This window comes from Podarcis erhardii (genome assembly GCF_964252035.2).
Source record: "Podarcis erhardii genome assembly, chromosome: 15".
Taxonomy (NCBI): Eukaryota; Metazoa; Chordata; class Lepidosauria; order Squamata; family Lacertidae; genus Podarcis; species Podarcis erhardii.
In genome coordinates this window covers 5,415,723-5,441,240 of record NC_138505.1, presented here as the reverse complement: position 1 = coordinate 5,441,240, position 25,518 = coordinate 5,415,723, and the positions used below count along the sequence as shown (strand labels likewise).

General features: G+C 47.9%; 1 protein-coding gene across 1 annotated transcript in view; it reads right to left on the bottom strand.

Moving 5' to 3' along the window:
* OTUD7B (OTU deubiquitinase 7B) overlaps positions 1-24,977 on the bottom strand; it is a 31,448-nt gene extending 6,471 nt beyond the window's left edge. The window contains exons 1-6 of the mRNA XM_081840902.1: positions 24,770-24,977; positions 6,637-6,787; positions 5,571-5,741; positions 4,309-4,554; positions 2,371-2,472; positions 839-966 (exon numbers count right to left, since the gene is read on the bottom strand). Coding sequence (XP_081697028.1) covers positions 839-966; positions 2,371-2,472; positions 4,309-4,554; positions 5,571-5,741; positions 6,637-6,787; positions 24,770-24,928 — 957 coding nt within the window. The 5' untranslated portion in view covers positions 24,929-24,977. The remainder of the gene's footprint in view (positions 1-838; positions 967-2,370; positions 2,473-4,308; positions 4,555-5,570; positions 5,742-6,636; positions 6,788-24,769) is intronic.
* Between the last annotated feature and the right edge of the window lie 541 nt (positions 24,978-25,518).

Sequence of the window (25,518 nt, the reverse complement as noted above, 5' to 3'; positions counted from 1 at the left end):
AAGAGAAGACTCCCTGGAAAAGACCCTGATGTTGGGAAAGATGGGGGGCACAAGGAGAAGGGGATGACAGAGGACGAGATGGTGGGACAGTGTTCTCAAAGCTACCAGCATGAGTTTGACCAAACTGCGGGAGGCAGTGGAAGCTAGAAGTGCCTGGCGTGCTCTGGTCCATGGGGTCACGAAGAGTCGGACATGACTAAACGACTCAACAACAACAAAGTGCTTCAAAGTACTGTGTTTGGGTGAGATATGTTGGGGTGACAGGGTGGCAAGTGGTGGTTGGGGGGAGAGAAAGCAGCTCAGATGATGTGCATTTTGCCAGTGTAGCGTGTGTTATAATGGAAATACAGTCGTACCTTGTATCCCAAACACTGCAAACCCAGAAGTGAGAGTTCCGGTTTGTGAACGTTCTTTGGAGCCCAAATGGCCAATGTGGCATCTGATTGGCTACAGGTGCTTCCTGTAGCCAATCGGAAGCTACGCCTTGGTTTCCGAACGTTCTGGAAGTCGAACGGACTTCCGGAACGGATTCCGTTCGGCTTCCGAGGTACAACTGTACTCTTGCAGAGTCTGGACTCTGCCCTGTAATGTGTTGCTGAATAGAGTCTGGCCGACTGGGGATTCAATGCAAACCTCTGTCCTGAACTACCCCCACCCCCAGGGAACTTTCTCCCACAATAAGGAAGACATAAAGAACCGCTTGGGATTTGTGGACATCCCTATGTTCCAAGACATAGGAACAGGATCCTGGGCTGAGCCTCAGCCCCAAGGAAGTGCCGGGTGCCAGTGGAGGCTGGTCGTAAGGACCCCACAAGGGCCCTGCAGGATCAGGCCTCACCTCTTTGTTCTGCTGCGTCTGCTGCCACCTCCACCGCCGCTTGAGAGCCTCCCTTTCCATCCCTTTGTCCATGAGGGCGTAGAGGGCTTTGCGGAGCATCAGATCCCGGTCGTGAAAACCCCACATGCCTACAGGGAGGAAAGAGAGATTTTTTAAAAACCAAAAAAGTGGTATTTAAGCTTTCTATTCGTTAATTCCACCCACCCCTTGCCTTCCATGAGGATAAATATCCCCCCCCCCAAAAAAAAACATTAAGGAACAATAATGCTGGAAATGTTTAATGCAACTATTCTTTACTTGGATTTTAAATATTTTAACCCACGTGCAACTGCACTCATTCCACCTGCCAATTTCATAGTTTTGTTTGCCATCTTTTATAATTTTCATCTGTTGCTGTAATTGTTCTCTCCGTTTCATATGCCTTATAAGATGAGGGGGGAAATCTTTTACCCTCCAAAATTGTGGAAAATGTTAACTGTCAATCCTAATGCTCTCTTTTGAAAATATGTAGGTTTATATTTATTCGTTGTCTCCCCCCCACAAAAAAAATGATGTCACAAGACTTGTAAATTCATAAAATACAAATAGGTGGACAAATGTAACACTACATTATTTCCCCAAAGCATTAAGCACGAACAATACTGGGTGGAATCTACACACATATAAAAAACACTGTGAAAATGCTTTTTTAAAAAAAGTTTTGAAAAATGCAATGAATTTTGCTGAGCTCACTTCCGCCATCTAGTGTCACATTTGTATACTGCACTTTACAACACATGTAAAATACTTTATTTGCAGCTGTATAGCTGAGTTCCTGGAAAACGTTGATTTTCTCTATTATGATGGCAAACGTCTCTCAGAAACATTATGGCAATACTGGAAATGTTGATTGTCAGTTGTATACTATGCCCTGGTATATAGGTATGATATAGGGCAGGCATCCCCAAATTCGGCCCTCCAGCTGTTTTGGGACTACAACTCATCCCTAGCTAATAGGACCAGTGGTCAGGGATGATGGGAATTGTAATCCCAAAACATATGGAGGGATGAGTTTGGGGATGCCTGATATAGAGCCTACCTAGACATATACAGCATGTAATGTAAATAAATATTTGCATATACACACACATGCACACACATTCTTATTTGTCCATATAAACGTTTACAGATATGCTAACACACACAGTTAAGCTGTGTATTAGGAGATCTGAAGTGGCCTCTTGATACCTCATTCTATGCCAGGAGTCAGCGACCTTTGGAATTTTGAGGAAGGCGCCGTGGGCGCCGGGCACAAAATGGCTGACGAGAAGGCGTGGCATCGCACAAATGGCTGCTGTGTGGCGTGTGCAAGCGCGGCTCAGCCTGGGCAGACGAGATCTAAGCAGGAAGAGCCTTGTGTGCGTCGTGGATTGCTTTGCAGGGGATATTTACTGAAATATTTTGTGGGCTCTGTGGAAGGCTCAGGGACGCTGTGTGGGCGACCCATCGCACTGGCTTTTAAAATGCACCCGTTGGTGGCAGGGAGGTCTTACCTAGCGATGCAGCGTGGAGCAGGCAGTTCCCGTCGCCCGTGGTGGCTAAGGGGAGCAACCGCTGGCAGCTGGGATCGACATTGGCCCACCAGTTCAGACGACCTGGTCAAAAAGGTGAACAAACAAGGAAGCGGTTATTTCATGCTTTTCAAGGTTCCGGGCATTTTCAAGCCCAGCCTCTCTCTCTACAAGCCTCACGCCAACATTGGCCACAGTTTACCAGACATTTGACGCACCAGGAGACCAGTTTTTTGCTTTGTTAGTTTCATAAAATGTACACGCCACTAAAAAAAACCTCAAAGCAATTTACAAGAGATAAGGCAGTAAAATCAAGAAAAGTAAATGTCTGAGGAGCACCTAACCCCATCGCTGGATGGAAGAGGACCCCAAAACAGCAGAAGAGATGAAACCACATCTGAGGGGAAGCCGGAACAGTTCCAGAGATTGTGCCCCCTTTTCTTGCCACCCAGAAGGAAAAATGTCTGCACAGTATTTGGAGGCGGGGAGTTGGAGCAGGCTGACATCCCTGCCTTCCCGAGGAATAACAGCAGGTTATGTCAGAGGACGGCACACCTTGCGGAAATATTCTGCCTTGCAGGGCCTCTCAAAGGTCCCCAGGGGAGAAGGAACGAGGGAGCCACCTGAACGCGTCTCCAGGCTGGTCAGGGCCTGGCTTGGCTGAAGATCGGTTTTTCCTGATATACCTCTTAAAACGACAACAACCTACAATTAAACCTGAAAGGAGGGGTGTCAGTGGATGCTAATGGGGCGAACAAAAGGAAAATGCAACCCGAGAGCCACAGGAGCTGTGACAAAGTAGGTTTTGTGGTCCAATTTCCCAACATCCACCCCCCGCCCCCCAAATTCAAAGCAGCAGCTATCTGCAAGGAGGGATCGGGACAATATATTTATTTATAACAATGGACTGTTCTTCCCTTCAATCCAGATAAGACTCTCCGGCTGCAATTCTGCGATATATGATAGGATATAAATATATATATGAATTAAGAGCCAGTGTGGCATCAGACTAGGATATGGGAGATCAAATCCCCACCCAGCCATGAAGCTCATGGGGTGTGATCTTGGGGGCTGGTCACCACCTCTCAGCCTACTTCACATGACGGTTGTGGGGATAAAGTGAGGAGCAGGAGGAGAACCAGCCACACCACACTGGGAGGAAAAAGTGCTATATAAATGTAATCAATAAATAATAAAAGGTAAAGGTGAAGGACCCCTGGGTGGATAAGTCCAGTCAAAGGCGACTATGGGATTGTGGCGCTCATCTTGCTTTCAGGCCAAGGGAGCTTGCGTTTGTCCACAGACAGATTCCCGGGTCATGTGGCCACCATGTCTAAACCGCTACTGGCGAACAGAGGACCGTGACAGGTGCCAGAGTGCACGGAAATGCCGTTTACCTTCCTGCCACAGTGGTACCTATTTATCTACTTGCACTGGTGTGCTTTCGAACTGCTAGGTTGGCAGGAGCTGGGACAGAGCAATGGGAGCTCCCTCCGTTGCGGGGATTCGAACTGCCGACCTTCTGATCAGCAAGCCCAAGAAGCTCAGTGGTTTAGACCACAGTGCCACCCGGTATTGGATTTGTGACCATTATGCTTATTTGCCTTCAGTAGCAGTAAATCTCTGCTGTATGAAATCCAATTGCCTCCGGTCTATTTATTGGGAATCCTGCAACGTGTTGAAGTTTTTACTCTGCTAACTATATGCTGGAGTTCTGCTCTGGATCAATATTGAGTAGAATTCCAATGACAGGCATCACCTGATCGCTTCTGCGGCCAGGCCAGGCGGGCAATCCTTCCCCATGCTCTAGCGCTGGGCCTGGTCTTTAGAGGGGAAAGGGCATCCAGGGAAGTTTACGTCCTGGGCAACCACCACCCAAGAAAACAGCCGTGGTGCGGCATTGACGTCACGGGCGCTTACCAGCCTGCTCCAGCGCCACCAGCATCGACTGCTCGATGAGATCGCGCTCGATGAAGCACCGGAACTCCTCGTTGTAGACGGTCAGGTCGGGAAGCTGGAAGGTACAGATGGGCATCTCTGGGAGGTGCTCTCCACTGCCGCCGATTCCCCCGGCGCTGCCCCCGCCCCCGTTGCTGGAGACGTGAGAGCGAGCCATGGAGACGATGGTGGAGCTGGCATGAGAGATGCCGCGAGACAGGCGCTTCTCTGAAAAGAGAAAGGGGAGCCATTATTTCGTCGGCGCAGGCTTTCCGAATGCAACATATTCCCAGGAAACCGTTCGCTAGGTCGAGTGTTCACATGGAGAGCCGGCGGTCTCCATTATCCCCTGTGGGACCATTTCTAATTGGGGATTTGCTCGATCTCTGCCCTGCCCTGCTCCCTCCATGGTTTCTTCCCAAAATGGCTGCAGCCAACCAGCAAAACGAGAAACAAAGCAAAAACTGATTTGTCCGATCTCTCTCCCTCCTTGCGTGGTTCATGCTTGAAAATGGCTGCCACCAACCAGCCAACTCCAAGGAAGGAAGGAAGGAAGGAAGGAAGGAAGGAAGGAAGGAAGGAAGGAAGGGGGCTAGCTTTGGCCGTTTGGCTATTTGAATCTGTGTTGTGCATAGAGAGGTTTGTGTTTGGATAAGTGGATTTTCATACAGCGAGGGCTTGGAATGCGGGACCTGCATGTATTATGATGTATTGAATTTGTTCCCCATCCTCCATGGGGGCGGAAGAATTTACAGCAGTTTAAAATTAAATATTAGAAAGAGTTTAAGACAGTCATGGGAATAGGGCTGGGTTCTGAAAACATACATATCTCATATTACGGGTCTATTGCTCTTAACCACTACACCACACTGGCTCTCCACAACAAGAGAGAGGGCTCTTTTGCTCAAATCCTGCTTGCAGGTTCCCCCCCAGGCTGGCCACTGTGGGAAGAGGATGCTAGACCACACTTCTAGTTTTTTTCAGCACCGCAAAGCCACATACAGCTGGCTTATTCGCAAGTGGAGTCACGGCTGGAGCTGGACTCTTGGGTCCATCAAGCTCAGGACTGTCAACTCTGACTGGCAGTCACTGAGGACTGAATTGGGAATTCTTCAACCGTGCTGACACTCTCTACACACTGAACTGCAGCTTTTCATCAGAGCAGAGGAGGAGGGGCTTAAGAAGACAGGGGCCATGCCTCCCCTGTGCAGCAAACACCCACGATTGAGGCCGCCCCCTCCTACCTTGCACAATGTCATCCTGGCGCTGGAGTGGGGGCCGCGGGGGCCACGCCACGTCCTTTTCCACGTGCTTGAAGGCCCGGCCTTCATTGAAGGAATGGGGAAGGTTCCCGGCGTGCACCTGCCGGAGCTGCTCAAAGTCACTCAGGGCGGCGCTCAGGTCCCAGTTTTTCCCTGCGCCAGAGGAAAGAGAAGAGAGAGGGTTAGGAGAATGAAAGCCACCAAACTAACCCCAAGCAGAGGTCCCCTCACCTCTCTGAGTCACAGATCCTAGAATCACAGAACTGCAGAGGCGGAAGATGCCCCCCCCCAGGTCATCTAGTCCAACCCCCTGCAATGTAGGAATCAGCGTTCAAGAATCCCCAACAGATGGCCATCGAACCTCTGTTGAAAACCTCCAATGAGGGAGAGTTCTCCACCTAATAATAATAATAATAATAATAATAATAATAATTTATTTATACCCCACCAATTGGGCTGGGTTTCCCCAGCCACTCTGGGCGGCTTCCAACAGAATATTAAAATACAATAGTCTTTTAAACATTAAAAGCTTCCCTAAACAGGGCTGCCTTCAGAGGGAAATATTGAAAGAGCACCTGCTCTCAGAAAGTTCTTCCTTCCTAATGTTCAGCTGGAATCTCCTTTCTTACAATTTGAATCCATTGGTTTGGGTCGTCCCCTCTGGAGCAGCAGGAAATGAGCTTACTCCACCTTCTACGATGACGGCCCTTCAGATGTCTGAAGGTGGCCATCCCATCACCTCCACGATGCTTGTCAAATCCCCCTCTTCTTCTATCAAGAAGCAGCACCCAACATATCTCATCGCCGCCACCCCACTCAAAATTGTATCCCCTAATATCTAGGAAAGCCCCACCCCACAAATGTCCTTCTTAAGGAGAGACTTCCTGGTGCCAACAGAGAAATGAGAACTCTTGTGTTTACTTCCTTGACACATGGTTCTGGCCAAACACAGAGAGCTGTCACTCTTTCTAAGATGCGAGTCTCTTTGCAAAACGTGTCCTGAAAACTAAGTAGAATTTCAGAAATTGAAAGAGAGGGGAGGCATCACCTTCAAGAAGATCCCTTGCCAATCCTGGCTCTGCCCCTGTTGAGCGTACAAAATCCGATAGGACGACGTCCATATCCAGGGTCATGTGATCATGAATTCCTTGCGGGTGGGTGGGAACGGGTGGGACATCGATCCGGGCTTCCGCTTCAGTCTGGAGGAGGGAAGAGGCAAGGAAGGGCCAGATTTACAGGTTGCCTGAAAAATTTGGGTGGGCAACTAGAAATCTCTTTATTGGTCATTTTAAGGCATTGGTAAAATACCCGGAAGGTGCCTAAACAGGTCAGAGCCGCGTGGAGGGAAACTATGCTTTGCATTCACAGAATCACAGAATTGTGGAGCTGGAAGGGACCCAAAGGGTCATCCAGACTAACCCCCTGCAACACACTCAGGAAAGGAAAAGGACGCCCCACACAACATAAAAATGTGTCCAAATGAAATGAGGAAGTGCAACAGGTCAGTGATGGAAACAAATGACTAAATGGGTTGTTGAAAGCATATAGATGTCACCTTTAGCAAAACCCTAGCCAACAGCTATGACACAGAATCCTAGAATTGGAAGGGACCCCAGGGGTCTACTAGACCAGTGTTTCCCAACCTTGGGCCTCCAGATGTTTTTGGCCTACAACTCCCATCATCCCTAGCTAGCAAGACCAGTGGTCAGAGATGATGGGAATTGTAGTTCAAAAACAGCTGGAGGCCCAAGGTTGGGAAACACTGTACTAGACCAAGCATCCCTGACAGATGGACCATCCAAACTGTTTAAAAACCTCCCATGCAGGAGAGTCCACCATCTTCCGAGGCGTCATCCATTCCACTGGCCCACAGCTCTTCCCCGCACAAAGCTCTCCCTGACACCTCATCAGAATCTTCATTCTTGTAATGGGCTACAATGAATCCTTGGCCGCCACACTGCTCAAAATGAAGGGCAGGGTCTCCAGCGGGCAGCCAGGCCCCCACCCCAAATGCAGCCAAAGGTCCATTGGCAAGGCTTTCGTCCGCCCTCTGCACGAGCCTCCCCCCCACCCCACCCCCACAGAAAGTGAAGGCAGAATGGGCTCTCCCGCTACCAAAGGGGTCTTGGGTCGCAGCACATGCCCCATCTGGGAGAAGGAGGGGGTTTAGACCCGGAGCTCCCTAAGTGGGAAGTACCTCGCCTTGGGGGATGGTGGGATTCCCAGAGGGAGCATTAAGCATCAAGGGGGCGGCAGGGCAGCATAAATGACCACCCAACTATCGGCAAAGCTGGAATCCCTGGCTCAATTTCATCAGTTTTGTGGAACTAATTAAACTAAATAGTTTTAACTGGATTTTGAATGCAATTTCTAGTTCTGAATTTCATCGCGTTACAGTGGTACCTCAGGTTACGAACTTAATTCATTCCAGAGGTCCATTCTTAACCCGAAACCGTTCTTAACCTGAGGCGCACTTTCGCTAATGGGGCCTCCCGCTGCTGACGTGCTGTTGACGCCGATTTCTGTTCTCATCCTAGGGCAAAGTTCTCAACCCAAGGTACAGTACTACTTACGGGTTAGCGAAGTTTGTAACCCAAAGTGTTTGTAACCTGAGGTACCACTGTACAGTGGTACCTCAGGTTAAGTACTAAATTCGTTCCGGAGGTCCGTTCTTAACCTGAAACTGTTCTTAACCTGAAGCACCACTTTAGCTAATGGGGCCTCCTGCTGCCGCCGCGCCACTGGAGCACGATTTCTGTTCTCATCCTGAAGCAAAGTTCTTAACCTGAGGCACTATTTCTGGGTTAGCGGAGTCTGTAACCTGAAGCGTATGTAACCTGAAGCTTATGTAACCCGAGGTACCACTGTATTCTTTTTCTTAGCGGGTCCTGCAAACCACTCTTCTGGATAATGCTTTTTACACAGGATAAGTTGATGGAACCAAGAGGACAGTGGTCCCTCCCAAAAAAGTTTGGGTACCACTTATGCAAAGGGTGACAAGCAATGTGGGGTGGTAATGGCAACCTTCTGGTCGGCTGGAGCCAGCCTCGCCACCCCTAATACTGTTGGGCTTCAGGCTCCTGCCAGCCAACATGCTGGCTGGCTAGTTAAGGACGACAGAGCGGGGGCAGGAGAGTCCAGCAACATCTGGAAAACCGCAGGTTCCCCACAGCAGTCGCAAAAGCAGAGGTCTTCAGGCAGCTGCTGCAAAACAGCAGTTGCAAATTAGCACTCTTGTCTGTTTGTTTGCTTGTTTGTTTGTCTGTTTGGCAGAAACAGAGGCTGGGCAGCCTTGAACTCTGGTTTCCCCCGTGTGTGGAGAAGGCGGTCAGGATTATCTGAAGGCTCTCCAGAAAACCAGCTCCAGGAGAAGCCAATTCAAACAAGGGAGAGGGAGCGCTCCAGACACACCCAGGGAGGACGGGTGCTGCATCGCCACTCTTGTTTTCCCAGAAAAGCAAAACTATAAATTATGTGGCAAAAATGGTCTGCGAAGCCTGCAGATGGCAGCTCCCCAAGTGTTTCCACAGCTGCCGCTGCTCAGAGATTTCCAGCAAACGCCTTTGGGGACGGGGGTTGCAAGGCAGGAAAGGCGGGCCATGGAATCGTAAACTTGTAGAGTTGGAAGGAACCACGAGGGCCATGCAGTCCCACCCCAGGCAATGCAGGAATCTCATATTCAGGCTTCTCTATGGCGGCCTGCAAGAAGATCCAACCTCTCCATTCTGAAGGAAACCAGCCCGGAGTGCTCACTGGAAGGACAGATCCTGAAGCTGAGGCTCCAAGACTTTGGCCTCCTCATGAGAAGAGAAGACTCCCTGGAAAAGACCCTGATGTTGGGAAAGACGGAGGGCACAAGGAGAAGGGGACGACAGAGGACGAGATGGTTGGACAGTGTTCTCCAAGCTACCAGCATGCGTTTGACCAAACTGCGGGAGGCAGTGGAAGACAGGAGTGTCTGGCCTGCTCTGGTCCAGGGGGTCGCGAAGAGTTGGACACGAGTAAACAACTCAACAACAACAACATGGCGGCCCCTAAATTGTGGGACTCCCTCCCCAGAGAAGTGCGTCTGGCCCTTTCTTTATACAGCTTTCGGCAAATGGGGAAGACGGACCTCCTCTTCCCTTCTTGGTAAACTTTTTCTTCTTTTTTAAAATTTCATTTTATAACGTACCGAGAACAGAGATGTCGGGTGAAAATGAAAAGACGAAAAACAAAATTATCAAATGGGCAGGTAGAATGCGTACAGTTGCACAGGGGTTAAAATAACAAAGAAAAGGGGAGATTAAAACAAAAGATCAGAATCTGTTTATGTATGCCACAGCTGCCGCAAGAACCCTACCGGCCCCAAAATGGAAAACACAAGATATACCAACCATCCAGGAGATGAAGATGACAGAATTTGCGGAACTTGCCAAATTGACAGGGCGGATCCGGGACCAAGAGGACCAGAGATACAAGAACAATTGGAGTAAATATATTGAATTCTTAAAGGAGAACTGTAAAAACTTAAAGACACTAGCAAGACTGGAATAATACCTTCAATGTAAAATAGTAGAGATATAAGAATAATATACGTGATAAGAATGTGATAAATATACTGTAGGGAGGGAGGGAAGTCAAGACTCAGCAGAGTCAAAGGGAATATATTGTGATAATAAGAATTGTTGGGAAAAGAATATTTAAAATAAATAATAAAAATTTACTTGGGGGAAAAAATAACAAAGAAAAGAATACCAGCGTTCTCGGATTATGAAGTCTAGTTCCAGATTTGCCAAGTTCATGTCATGACAAAGGTCGTCTTGAAAATGATAGCTTTGCTTTATTTGTAATAAAAAAATGCCAAATCCGTCGTTGTTATTATTATTATTATTATTATTATTATTGCTGCATTTAATTGTACTCCACCATTTTCCCTGATGGGACTCAAGGAGGCTTACAGATAAAAACAAGAATATAGAAAAATTGACCATTAAAATACAAGTAAACACTGACAGAATTAAAACTATATAAACTCTGCTTAATCCATACAAATAATTATGAGCCTTCTGGGTTTACCTCGGCAAGAAGGAACGGAGCCACTGTAAAAGAGTGCCTCCAAGTCCCATCCCAGCCAGGCGGCCCAGAAGGATACCACGGTTGATGGTATCGAAATCCGCCAAGAGGTCCAGCAGAACAGAGACACCTTCCTCCTGTCCAGTTCCCAACATAAGTCACCCACCAAGGGGACCAAAGCCATTTCTGTCCCACAGCCAGGCCTGAAGCCGGATGGACATGGGTCTCGAGAATCTTTCTCCTCCATAAAGCACTGGAGCTGAGATGCCACCACACACTTTAATTCCTTCCCTCAAAAGGGATGTTGGAAACTATCCAATACGGTGAGATTCAGGAAGGGCTTTTTCAACAGAAGTTTTTTAACTGCCTCCTTTAGGTGCCCTGGAATCCTTTCTTGTTCTAAGGAGGCACCTTCGCCCCCTCTGCCAGCCCTCCGCTCACCCTTTGCTTTTTGCTTTTTTTAACATAATTTATAATTTATTTAACATAATTATTACAAAATATAAGCAAAATATTGCAAATATATATATGCATACATATTTCAGATAAGCACACATATAAAAAAAGAACAAAAGAGAAAAAAGCAAGAAAAGAAAAAAGAAAAAATAAAGAGAAAAAGAAGAAGAAAAGTTGGAAGAATTTCTTCCAAATTTATTCTACAAATATCTCAACAATAAAATTCATTGACCGACTTCCATCGCTTACACTGTACTTCCTAAATACATTTTAAGCAAGATTGTATCTGTTATTCCGTATTTTCCCCATACAATCTCACACAAATATTCCAATCAATAAGTTTTCTAAATCTTTCATAAATCTATTCTAAACACAACCAATACCTTACATTTAATCTTTGTCTACATAAAGAATCATTTGAACATTTCCATTGCTTCTGGATTATATTTTTTGGCCTTCACTCGCCCTTTGGATGAGCCAGTAAGAGAAAGGATCAAGCGCACATGTGGCGGCTCTCACATTTCCCAAGGATCCTGCCCACATCCTCGGGCGGCAAAAATTGGAAAGCATCCATTAACACAGGACAAGCAAGAGGCCAAAGTTACACCCACCGGACCTGTATCAACTGTGGCGTCCAAGTCAGAGCAATTTTGTCAACCAAATGTCTGGAGGTTCTAGCCTTTATCAAAATCCCAAATGATGTGTCATTTTCTCCATTATACCTCTTTTCCAGAGGGAATCGTACTCAGTAAGATCGCAGAATCATTGGGTTGGATCTCCTGGTCCAACCCCCTGCAACGCAGGAATACACAGCAGTCCCAACCTTGGCGTTATCAACACTACGCTCTCACCAACTGAGCAATCCAATAATTTGAACTTCACTTTCAACGTTAATTCAGGGTGGATTTGATCTAAATCAAATCTATTTAAATCACGATTTAAATCACTAGTAAGACTTGGTTTAAATCTTTTTTATTATTATTTTACAGAAAGACTCATTCTCGCTGGTAGGTATAATCTTAATATTTACAACCGAGGCATGACGATACTGAGCCAGTTGGACCTCAATGGTCTGACTTCGAATATGGAACCTTTTTATGCTAATGAATACTGTAATTTTTAAATAATCCTATTAATTCAGCACTTTATTCAGAAACATGAGGACTAGAACCTTGACTTTACTTTTAGGGGTAGCTCAGAGAAGACGCTTCTGCTTTGCATGCAGAAAGCCCCAGTTTCAATCCCTGACAGAATCTCTAAGCAAGGTCTCTAAGCAAGGTCTTGAATGTGCCCTGCCTGAATTCCTGGAGAGCCGCGGCTGCCAGTCAGTGTAGGCAATATTGCACTAGATGGACTGAGGGTCTGTCTCACTAGGAGGCAGCTTCTTGTGTCACAACATGACTTGGCCGAAATGGTTTCAGCCAAGGTTCTCCCGCTTATGCCCCAGGAGGAATCTGCTTGCCTTGAGCAGCCAAGGCAACATGACAGCATCGTTGGTAAAGATAGCCCTGTCACTCACAATCAGCGGGATACAAACAAAGCTCTCCCAGTGACTCAGCAGGGCACAAGGAGGGTGCAAACCACAAGCTCGATGCCAGCAAGCACAGCCCGGAAGCAAAGAAAATCCACTCGGACACGCACATTGCTCGGCCATGTCCTAGCTGCAGGTCTCTTGTCTGAATGAGCGGTGAGCTACCAGTGCAGGCTTTTATTGAGCCATGCTAACAGGCTGGTAGGTATTTTTGCAAGATGCTATATACACCTGTGGTTCCCAAACCTTTTCAAGCCATCACTCCCTTGCAGAGCATTTTGCACCTAGATGGGCGCCAGGATAGTGGCGGACGTCTCCACCATCTGGAGACGCATGCTTAGAGATCCTTGGATCTTGACTGTTTTTGCACATCAGCAACACATCCTGTAGAATTCAGTCCGCTATATTTTATCTTGAGAGTCCCATGGACTGCAAGAAGATCAAACCTCTCCATTCTGAAGGAAATCAGCCCTGAGTGCTCACTGGAAGGACAGATCCTGAAGCTGAGGCTCCAAGACTTTGGCCCCCCATGAGAAGAGAAGACTCCCTGGAAAGGACCCTGATGTTGGGAAAGATGGAGGGCACAAGGAGAAGGGGGCGACGGTGGACAAGATGGTGGGACAGTGTTCTCGAAGCTACCAGCATGAGTTTTACCAAAATGCGGGAGGCAGTGGAAGACAGGAGTGCCTGGCGTACTCTGGTCCGTGGGGTCACGAAGAGTCGGACACAACTAAACAACAACAATATTTTATCTGCACAATCAGAATGAATTTCAGGAACCAAAAAGCTGCATTGAAAAATACGACTTTCGAGCCATTTGGCCCCCAAATGGCAACTAGGCCTTCCGTTTTGGCGACGGTAACCCTGGTTTAAGGAGCCATTTGGCCCCTGGCTTATATATCTGAGTTTCTAACACTGCACCCTTGGTTCCATAAACTCGCCCCCAATGCCCACTACCCTGTGAAAAGCATTATTCAGAATACGACCCACCAAGGAAGTTAGTAACACAATAAAATTCAAAGTAGTAATGATCAATTGCACATGTATTCAATATCCAATTAAAAATATTAAACTAATTGAAGAAAATGGACGAGCTTCCTAGAGAATCACACACAAACACCAAAGAGAGTAGTGCCACACACTTTGGGAATTCTTGCTATAAGTATATACTATATGCCTTGGGTCCCAAACTGTCTGATGGACCGGATCTCCCTACACAAGCCTGCCTGGGCTTTGAGCAATTCTGCTTCAGAAGGTGCTTCCTGCTCTGTGTTTCTGGCTGAGTCTGTGTTCTGAGCACTTCTGCACAGAACTTCTGAGCACGCCGCCTCTTCAGAAAGGAGTCTCTGTGTGAAAGAGGGACTCCTCCAGAGACCCAACGAGTAGACGGAAAAGCCTACAGCACGGGGAACGACCGGATCAATCATGTCCGAGCAAGGGGACATGATCCGAGTCAGCCGATCGAGCAAATGGCATGTAGTGAGCCTATTTAATACCTAGCTGATGCGTTTGAAAGCTGGCGCACCTTGATATTACGTCGGACCTTGAAAAGCATGTGTCAATTCCCTCCCCCCCCTCTGCATCCACACACATAGAGCCAGTGTGGCATAGTGGTTAGAGCAGGCATAGGCAAACCCCGGCCCTCCAGATGTTTGGGACTACAATTCCCACCATCCCTGACCACTGGTCCTATTAGCTAGGAGTGATGGGAATTGTAGTCCCAAACATCTGGAGGGCCAGAGTTTGCCTATGCCTGGGTTAGAGTGCTGGACTAGGGTCTGGGAGGTCAGGTTCGAATCTCCACTCAGCCATGGAGCTCAATCGTGTCCTGGCCTACCTTACAGGGTAGTTGTGAGGCTATAATTGGGGGGGGGGAGAGAACTATGTATGCCTCCTTGAGCTGCTTAGAGGAAAGAATTTGGGAAATAAATGCAGAAAACACACACAAAGCTGAAGTCACCGGGAGCCGAGAGGGTGGTCTCACAATTCAAATTCAACCCTGACTGAAGTTGGGTTGGTAAGTCTTCTTCCTCTGGGCATCAGTGCCAAACTCTTGCCCCTGTTTCCTCGCCAGTTCATCCAAGCATCCTACAGGAAACCTGTTCTGCTCTCTCTTCTCAAGAGTATAGAATCAAACTGTGGCCCTCCCTGTTGCTGCATCTTAGGAGTACACACCAAGCTGTGGCTGCAGCGTCCTTTAAGGGGTGGGTGGATAAACCGATCCTGTAACCAGAAGACATATAATCCTGGGACTCTCCACCCACAATTTCCTCTCAATAGCCACAAGGGCTCGCAATCGTCTCTTTAAAAAAACGAAATCCTCAGCAATACTTCAGCTGCTTCCTCCAAAAGCCACATTCTGAAGTTTCTCCCTCGCTCACACACAATTCCCATCTGTACACACAATGAACCTTCAGCCTATCTCCTCCAAATCCATTATTTTAAACTCAACCATATGGCGGCCCAAGGACTTCAACCTTTCGAAGTAATCTGCTCCAGACGACACTGCAGGCTTTCGAAAATGAGCACTGCGGCACATACCATAGGAAACTCAAGTTCAAGTCAAGATAGGTAGCCTCCGATGACACCGGAGGGGGGAGAACTGGAGAGAGAATTCAGGAAGCCAGCCTTCTGGAAGACTGGCCTCAAATCAATGGAAGGGTTGAGCCTGGCCTCTGAGAAAAGGACCCAACAAATCCGCTTTATTTAGGATGATCAAAGGCAGGGAGAAAAAGCGCAAATAGGCACCAGTAATATTTTCCTTGACATGTGCTTGACTACTTCCTCGAAAAACCACAGCGTCATCTTGGGCTGACAAGACACAATCAGACATCAGTTAACTGTTGTGGAAAGATGTGCTCTTAATCGCCTACGAAGATCTGGGAGAATTAGAAAGTTTTCTGCAGGCATTGAGAAGTTGGCACAGAAGGCGACTGCTAAATATCTAGTGGCTGAGCGTTCCACAGGATTGGGCCAATAGTGGCAAAGGCTCGGATTCTTGTTGTTGCCAAATGTGCCTCACCAACTCAGGGAACGAGGGTCCAGGAAGTCACCAAGCTGGACTAAATTGTTCGGGCCTTGCAAATTAATACAAGGACCTTGAACCTTGTACAACGGTAATTTCAAAAATTAGAAATTATGCAATGCTTTCAAAGCACCTCCTATAGCTTCCTTACATTCCTTAGCATCATCCTTACATCATCCTTGAAAGGTAGGCCAGAATTATCATCCCCAGGGCTCAATGCCAAGACCAAGACCAAGAGACTGTGTAGCCTGCCAAGGTTGACCTGACCAGTTTATGGCAGAAATGAGATTCGATTCAAGGTTGTAGTTTTAGCTTCCTTTTGGACCTGAAAATGACAGCCAGGTAGAACTGCCTCCACCAAGTCTTCATTATTACACCCCACATTTCCCCTCCTCTCCTCTGTTCAAATTACAGTGGTGCCTCAGGTTAAGAACTTAATTTGTTCTGGAGGTCCGTTCTTAACCTGAAACTGTTCTTAACCTTAGGTACCACTTTAGCTAATGGGACCTCCCGCTGCTGCCACATGATTTCTGTTCTCATCCTGAAGCAAAGTTCTTAACCCGAGGTACTATTTCTGGGTTAGCGGAGTCTATAACCTGAAGCGTCTGTAACCCGAGGTACCACTGTAGAGCCAAACAAACCAGGGATTCTTTAGCTACCATTTCTGCATTGCAGGGGATTGGACTAGATCATGGGTCGGCAACCTAAGGTCCGCGGGCCAGATCAGGCCCAACTGCCTTCTAGATTTGGCCTGTGGACTGGCCGGGAATTGCCATGTGGATCGCCAGCACGCGTTCTTTCCCTCTCCCTCACATGGCGGCGCTTTTCTCCTCAGAGACGGAGCAATCTTGTCCCACGCCGGGCCCCGTCGATGGCGGGAGTTGGCTTGCCCGCCTCAGCAGGGCGGCGCTGTGAAGGGGGGCGCACGACACCGGCTACTGCTGCGTTTTCCTCCTGTTCCTCCTCCCTCTCCCTCCATCTGCCAACCCTTCCTTCCTTCTCTGTGCCGCCTCCTCACACGCTTTCTTCGTTGCCGCCTCCCTCCCTCCTTTATTCCTCCCATGGCGTTCAGGCGGGTCCTTGTGGTGGCTGCGGCCACTGCTTGCAGGTTGGCGCGAGGCTCTGTCTTCTTCTCTGAGGTGCCTCTCAGGAAGCAGTAGCAGTAGGTAGTGGGTAAAAGCTCTGGCGACGCCCCGGTTCCCCTACCTCTACCCACGGATCCTCCGCTAGGGCTGCTGCTTCTGTCTTCACCAGCTGACACAGCCTCCTACCCCGCCATGGCATCTGGCTGGCTGGAGAAGTCCAAACGGCCTCGGTCCAGTATACCTGAAGGAGCGTCTCCACCCCCCATCATTCTGCCCGGACGCTGAGGTCCAGCGCCGAGGGCCTTCTGGCGGTTCCCTCATTGCGAGAAGTAAAGCTACAGGGAACCAGGCAGAGGGCCTTCTCGGTAGTGGCGCCCGCCCTGTGGAACGCCCTTCCAGCAGATGTCAAAGCGATAAACAACTACCTGACATTCAGAAGACATCTTAAGGCAGCCCTGTTCAGGGAAGTTTTTAACATGTGATATTTTATTGTATTTTTGCTTTCTATGGAAGCCGCCCAGAGTGGCTGGGGAGGCCCAGCCAGATGGGCGGGGTATAAATAATAAATTATTATTATTATTATTAACTGCAGCTATTGGGACAACTGAGACAGGTAAAGCAAAGCATCTTCAGGCCTCTTTGCGGGTGGGCGAAAATCGTTCATTATTTTTTTTCCTTCAAAATATAGTCCGGCCCCCCACAAGGTCTGAGGGACAGTGGACCAGCCCCCTGCTGAAAAAGTTTGCCGACCCCTGGACTAGATGACCCTCGGGGTCCCTTGCAACTCTACAATTCTGGGTTTTCTGGGTTTTCCCAGCCACTCTGGGTGGCTTCCAACAGAATATTAAAATACAGTAGTCTGTTAAACATTAAAAGCTTCCCTAAAGAGGGCTGCCTTCAGATGTCTTCTAAAAGTCTGGTAGTTCTTCTTCTCTTTGACATCTGGTGGGAGGGCATTCCACAGGGTGGGTGCCACCACCGAGAAGACCCTCTGCCTGGTTCCCTGTAACGTGGCTTCTCGCAGCGGGAGAGCCTCCAGAAGGTCCTCGGCTGTAACAAGTCAGAGGTGTCACGCGGTGCAGTCCGCTGGGGCTGTACCATGCCAGGATACAAAAGGGGAGAGGTCACCTGCTCTGGCTTAATAGCTACAGGGTTTTCACTCTCCCAAACAGCCCCTTCTGCCAGCCCCCGTGGCACATCACCGAAGCAAATACGGCTCCAAGGCTGAATGCAGCAAGGCCCTCCCGCGTTCAGGCTCAGGAACTCACAGGCGCTCCAATTCACAGGTTGCAGACACCCTGCTTATAAATAGCTCAATTTAGTCAGGTCTTCAAGGTGCTTTGTCATATGGCGAGGGCGGGAGAAGCTGAATCCCTAGCTCACGGGGCCATCGTGTTTTGTCAAATACCTCATCAGGGCTAATTACACCAAGTCTCCTGGATTAACGAGGAATCAGCGAGGGTGTCCTGCGTCCATTTCTCTTTTTTAAGAGACAGGGACACTGAGGCAGCAAGTGACGAGTCATTCCTCAGGCATGAGGCAGGGCCAAGCAAGTATGACTTAATGCAGCAGAGGCTGGAAAAAATATTTCTAGGATTACACGTAGATGATTGTTAACCTTCTGCAGGGGAAGGGCGGAAAGCTCAGTGGCTGAGCATGTGCTTTGAATACAGGAGGTCCCAAGTTCAATGCGCGGCGGCTGCAGGTGGGGCTGGGACTGTTCCCCGACCGAAAATCTAGAGAGCCAATCAGCGCAGAAAATACTGAGCTAAATGGATCAAGGGTGTGACATGGAATAAGGCAGGGACCTCTGTTCCTGTTTAAACCGGCCCTTTCTTCAGAACCATGAGGACTAGAATCTTAGTTCGTTTTTTAAAAAAGGGAGCAGCTATATTTCAGTGGCAGAGCATGTGCTTTGCTCGAAGACGGTCCTGGGTTCAGTTCCCAAGCAGCTCCAGGCAGGGCTGAGAGTTGTGCCCCTGCCCGAAAACCAGGAGAGCTGCTGCCAGTCAGTGTAGGCCATACCGAGGTAGATAAGAGTGGTGATCTGACTCAGTGTAAGGCAACTTCCTGTGTTCTTAAAGGGAAGGGCTGTGGCTCATTGGCAGCGGGTCCGCTTTGCAGGCAGAAAGTTCAGTCCCTATTGCCTCCAGAGGGGGCTACGAACGCCCCACCTGTCAGCATTGATGATAATGGGCCTGACAGATGGGAGGGTCTGACTCTGTATAAGGAGACCTGCTGCGTCAAATGCCCACATTCACTTTACAAATGCTGCAGAGGGGGCTTCTGTCTGTACCTCACCCATTCCAGTTCTGATTAAACCATTTACTGAAGAACTAACATTACACCCCACTTTTTTGGTGGGGTGGGGTCCTAAGAGGCATGGGGGCAGCAGCGAGGCACTGGAGGTGCAAATTATTGTTGTTGATATTCTTTATTATTATTATCAGACTTTGAAAAGCAGGCATCACTGGAACCATTTATCCATTTTTGCTGAAGTACCGTATTTTTTCGTGTATAAGATGCCCCCTATTTTTAGGGACTCCAATTTAGGAAAATAGGGGGGAGATTGCCCCATGTATAAGACGACCCACAGTTTTTCACATAATTTTTAAGTTAAAGAAACCTAGTCTTATACAAGGAAAAGTACGGTAATTAAATTAAATGTTTTAATTGGATTTTGAATAAACGCGCAATTAAGCGTTACTGTTTCGAATTTTGTTGTGTTGTTATCTTCCATCGTGGGTCATGCAAATTGCTACTCAGAAAAATGCTTTTTAGGGTGTGGGTGGCCCTGAAAAAGTTTAGGGACCTCTGGCCTCCACCGCCAGCATTCCTTGCAGGGGCAAGCTAGAAAGGGGTGCTGTGGTCATCCACTGCAATAAAGAAATACCGTATTTTTTGCTCTATAAGACTCACTTTTTCCCTCCTAAAAAGTAAGGGGAAATGTGTGTGCGTCTTATGGAGCGAATGCAGGCTGCGCAGCTATCCCAGAAGCCAGAACAGCAAGAGGGATCACTGCTTTCGCTGCACAGCGATCCCTTTTGTTGTTCTGGCTTCTGGGATTCAGAATATATTTTTTTCTTTTTTTCCTCCTCCAAAAACTAGGTGCGTCTTATGGTCTGGTGCGTCTTATAGAGCGAAAAATACGGTACATGCAGTTTCTCATCAGCAACCCTGCAGGTTTCACACACATGCAAAGAGATTTTTAAAGCACAAGGATTTCTTTCCATCAAGTAAGATTTTCCAGGGTGCAAAGAGGCATATATGCAGAATTCCAGCTGCCTTAAACTCAGCACCAAAATAAATAAAAAAGCAGTTACGCTGATACAATTCCATATAAATCTGCCTGTTGCTACGATTCATAAGTCACGTTTCATGACACCATACAGGGCGGAGGAGGCAGCAAGAGCAGAGTGTATTCCCCCCCCCCTCCATGGCCCTCCCCCACCTCCAAATCACTACTCAATGACACTTATTATCTGTGTCAGACTTAGAACAAGTGACGCATATAGCCAAGAGTCGGGGGCTTGTGTGCGTGTCCAAAATAGCCCAAACTATGTATCACAAAAAGGAAGAAGGGAGAAGTTGGTCATCTTACAACTGCAAAATAGAAATTCAAGGTGGCATTATTGACGGTAAACCCAAAAAGGGGAAAGAACTTGCAGGCATAAAATAAAATAGTAATAGCAATAATGATAATGATAACAATAATAATTTCTTTTTTAAATAATAATAATAATAATAATTTCCCACCCTTTGCCCCAAGGTCCAGGGCAGCTTACAACCATTAAAAGATTGAAAACAGCTTAAAGTACGTTTACAATCACAGAAATAAGGTGGGACTTAAAACTACGCACCTCAAATGTCAAAAGCCAGGGCAAAGAGGTGAGTCTGTCTTCAGCAGTCAACCTTCTTCATATGATGAAGGTGCCAGACTCACCTCTGCGGAGTGAGGGAGGAGGTCTTACAAAAAGTATCCTTTCTGGATCAAGCCAAAGTTTAGCACCCTGTGTCCCGCAGAAGCCAAACAGATGCCTATTATGGGAAGTCTTAAAACATCAATTTGCCATTGTGGAAGGACATGCTCTTAACTGCCTGCACAAGCCTGGCAGAAAAGCTTTCAGCAGGAGTTTAAAATGTTGACGCAGAAGGCATCTGCCGAATGTCTAGTGGCAGAGCGTTCCACAGGACAGGGCCAAAGACACCGAAGGCTCAGTTTCTCGCTGCTGTCAAGCAAGTCTCGCCAACTGAGGGAATGACCGAATGCTCCTGCTGATGATCTCAGGCAGGGATGTCCAACAGGTCGACCGCGATCTACTAGTAGATCCTCAGGAAGTTTTCATAGATCGCGGTCGATCGTTGGCTCCCTTTCCTTAGCAGTGAGCGACTTTCCCACTTTCTCCCTAAAAAAGCCTCAACAACTTTGACCTGAAACCCTCCCCCCAAAAAGGGGTAGATCACGGCTAGTTTTTTATTCTGTGAGTAGATCGCAGTCTCTTAGGAGTTGGCCGTCCCTGATCTCAGAGGTCAAGCTGGGATAGAAGGGCTCAGGCCTTGGACCTTAGCTGGTAAAGGTTTGGAAATTAATACAGTGGTACCTTGGTTCTCAAACTTAATCCGTTCCGGAAGTCCGTTCCAAAACCAAAGCGTTCCAAAACCAAGGCGCGCTTTCCCAAAGAAAGTAATGTAAAATGGATTAAACCGTTCCAGACTTTTAAAAACAACCCCTAAAAGAGCAATTTAACATGAATTTTACTATCTAACGAGACCATTGCTCCATAAAATGAAAGCAATAAACATTGTACTTCAGTCACACAATCATCAATCAATCAATCAATCAATCAGTAACTGGACTGGGTTCCATACAGTAACAAAAACAAAAAAGAGCCGCAAAAACAAAAAAGCAAAATAGCAAAAATAGACAGACCTCAGTGTAACACTCAAAACAGAAGTGTGGCACTCAAATCGGAAGCATAACAGTCAAAATGAAGCACGTTCAAGCATCCAAAAAAAGTTCACGAACCGGAGCACTTACTTCCAGGTTTGCAGTGTTTGGGTTCCAAGTTGTTTGAGTACCATGGCGTTTGAGAACCAAGGTACCACTGTACAAAGACCCTGAACCCAGCTCAGTATTGCGGTAACACATCTAATTGTTTTTATATATACAATGTAATTTTATTGAATTTCCAAATTATTACAAACGGGCTTCAAATAGTCACATTGTTTCGTGACTTCCCACGCAAACCTCTGCAGTGTTTTCGTTCTTAGGAAACATATTTAGGAAGCAAAGCTAAGAACCTTTTGAAATTGCCAACCTGCATATTTATTTGCAATAGACATTAGCACAGATTCACTGTTGCTTTTGTGGAAGCTTTCCTGTAGGAAAACAAAGCGCTGGGAAAGTTCGCTGCCCCCACCCCTGTTTATGAGACTTCGGGAGGACCAACAACTCCTTGTGGGCTTAGGTGCAAAGCTGCATGTTTTCCCTGCCCCAGTTTGCTTCACCACAGTTCAAGAAGGACACTGACAAACTGGAACGTGTCCAGAGGAGGGCAACCAAAATGGTCAAAGGCCTGGAAACGATGCCTTATGAGGAACGGATAAGGGAGCTGGGCATGTTTAGCCTGGAGAAGAGGAGGTTAAGGGGTGATATGATAGCCATGTTCAAATATATAAAAGGATGTCACATAGAGGAGGGAGAAAGGTTGTTTTCTCCTGCTCCAGAGAAGCGGACGCGGAGCAATGGATCCAAACTACAAGAAGATTCCAGCTAAACATTAGGAAGAACTTCCTGACAGTAAGAGCTGTTCGACAGTGGAATTTGCTGCCAAGGAGTGTGGTGGAGTCTCCTTCTTTGGAGGTCTTTAAGCAGAGGCTTGGCAACCATATGTCAGGAGTGCTCTGATGGTGTTTCCTGCTTGGCAGGGGGTTGGACTCAATGGCCCTTGTGGTCTCTTCCAACTCTATGATTCTATGATTCTATGATTCTTCTCAGCATCTTCTTGGCATGGGGAAGGAGGTCGCCTGACGCACCCTTTCCCACATTCCTGAGCACAGAGGAGGCCGCTCCCATAAGGCAACCATTTCTCCAGCTCAGGAGGACTACGAGTCTCCGCTCTCTCCTTTACAATCACATGCACAGAATTCCCCCAAAAAACTCCCTGCCAGATCACAGCAGATGGGGGGGGGGGAATTCTGCTGATCAAGCTCACTGATCAAGAAGCAGCACTCACAATTCACCAGGCGCATTTTGCACTGGGCTACCAGCCACTTGGGAAGTGGGTTAAACCACAGAGCCTAGGACTTGCCGATCAGAAGGTTGGCAGTTCGAATCCCCACGACGGGGTGAGCTCCCGTTGCTCGGTCCCTGCTCCTGCCCACCTACAGTTCGGAAGCACATCAAAGTGCTAGTAGATAAATAGGTACCGCTCCGGCGGGAAGGTAAACGGCGTTTCCATGCGCTGCTCTGGTTCGCCAGAAGTGGCTTAGTCATGCTGGCCACATGACCCGGAAGCTGTACGCCGGCTCCCTCAGCCAATAAAGCGAGATGAGCGCCTCAACCCGAGTCGGGCACGATTGGACCTAATGGTCAGGGGTCCCTTTACCTTTACCGGCCACTTGTGACCAAGTGAAGATGCCCAATGGCCAGGATACCACCTGGCGTCTCCACCATCTGGAGGTGCATACCTGGGGACCGTTGGATCTGGACTGTATTCACACATGAGCAACACATCCTGTAGAATTCTATACATTATCTTTTACCTGCACAGTTAGAATAAGGTTACCAGACATCCCCGTTTCCCGGGGACAGTCCCCGGATTTACAAACCAGTCCCCTGACAAAATCCTATCATTCCTACTGAAGTTGAAAAGTGTCACCGGATTCATTGGAAAAAAATCTGGTAACCTTAAGTTAGAATGAATTTCAGGAAACCAAAAAGCCGCACTGAAAAAATACGACTTCCGAGCCGTCTGGCCCAAAATGGCAACTAGGCATTCCGTTTTGGCGACTGCAACCCTGATTTAAGGAGCCATTTGGCGCCTACCTTATATATCTGAGTTTCTAACACTGCCAAGAAGGGAGAACTAGGACTCAGGTAGCTGATGCAGGGCCTTGCATATGTTCTGGACTCCCAGCAGCCCCGGGAACTAGCGTGGCCAAGGATCCAGGGGTGGTGTAGTGGTTTGAGTGCCGGACTAGGACCTGGGAGACTAGGGTTTTAAATCCCCACTCTGCCATGAAGCCCACTGGGCACGACCTAGGGCCAGCCACTGTCTTTTCTCAGCCTAACCTACCTCACAGGGTTGTTGTGGAGATTAAATGAGGCAATGGGGGAGAACCATGATAGCTGCCTTGAGCTCCATGGACAAAAAGGTGGGATATTAATACAATCAATCAATCCTCAGGGATGGCAAGGGAAGATGCAGTCTAGGAAGATCTAGATGGCATCTGGAAGATACCTATAGCTGTAGCTGCTTTCAGGGAGAAAGGAGCGGGTGGTATTCTGGGCTCATTCCTCTCCAGGTTTGTGGCAACCCTCACCTTCCACAGCATAGCAAAAGAAAAGGGGATTGGAGGAGCTGGGTCTCATTTCTCCAAGTCACCAGAGACAGTCTCTTCTTAGGGAAGGTCCGCAGCTCAGCTTCCAATGTCCCTACAAAATCAGCCTTTAATTCACGAGGAGTAGAATCCGGCTTCATTTTTAGGTAAAGAGCCACAGCTCAGTGGCAGACCATCTGCTTCGCATGAGGAGGTGGCACTCACATTCAGTCCCTGCTGGCTTGGACACCTGCTTGAAATCCTGGAGAGCAGCTGCCTGCTCGTGTAGGCAACACTGAGCTAGACATACCCATGGGTCCGAGTCAGCAGAAAGAAACTCTCTACGCTCCTTTCAATCAGCTTTTTTACTCAGAACCACGAGAACCGAGATCTTAAGGCGTGTTCCTGGACTTTCTGGTCCCTGTCAGGGACTCAAGGTCTCAAGTAACCCCAGTGAAAGCTGTAAACTCAGGGCCAGAGGACCTACCTTCAACGAAATGGGTCGCAGGCTCAATCCCCACGGACATCGCCAGGTAGTAGTGGGGGCGGCACCCTGCCCCAAACCTTGGAGAGCCACCTCAGAAAACGTGGAGTTAGACAGGCCGACGATCCAACCCGGTGGGAAAGCAGCTTCGTATGTTCTCATCTTCCCACTACCAGAAAATTAATATTGCGGCTCGAGGCTCACGGAAACCAAATACAGCAGGAGCTTGAAATGCGAATACGGTGAGACAGAACGCCAAACTGAAGGCAGCTACCAACATCCTGGCATGGAAGTCTTAGAGGGTTTTTTTTTAAAAAAAACCCAGCTCAGGTGTTGCCAGGAGGAGGACAGAAGCTTGGCAGCTCAACCCTATATAGCCTGTTGCGGCAAGAGGAAGGTCTGTTGGGTTCAATGGGGCTTCCTCCCTCAGCGCCAGAATCACATGGAAGGCAGCGTGGAGAGATTGCAAGAGTTTTGCTTCGAAAAGGAGGGGGGGAGAGAGAGACAGGATGACGACATTCAAGGAAGTACCGTATGTTCCAAACAACACATTCAACAGACAGACAGCCACGTGTTTCAGCCATTTGTAAACACCAGTTCATTCATGCTTATTTGCTCACCTCCGCATGGAGGTTCTTCACGGAATGAATTTAATCTGCTCCATGCAAACTCTTTTACACACACCCCTCTTTGAGTTACCGAAAGTCTTCTCTGTTCATAGCCCCTCTTCTTTGCACCCTTGAAGGTTAGGA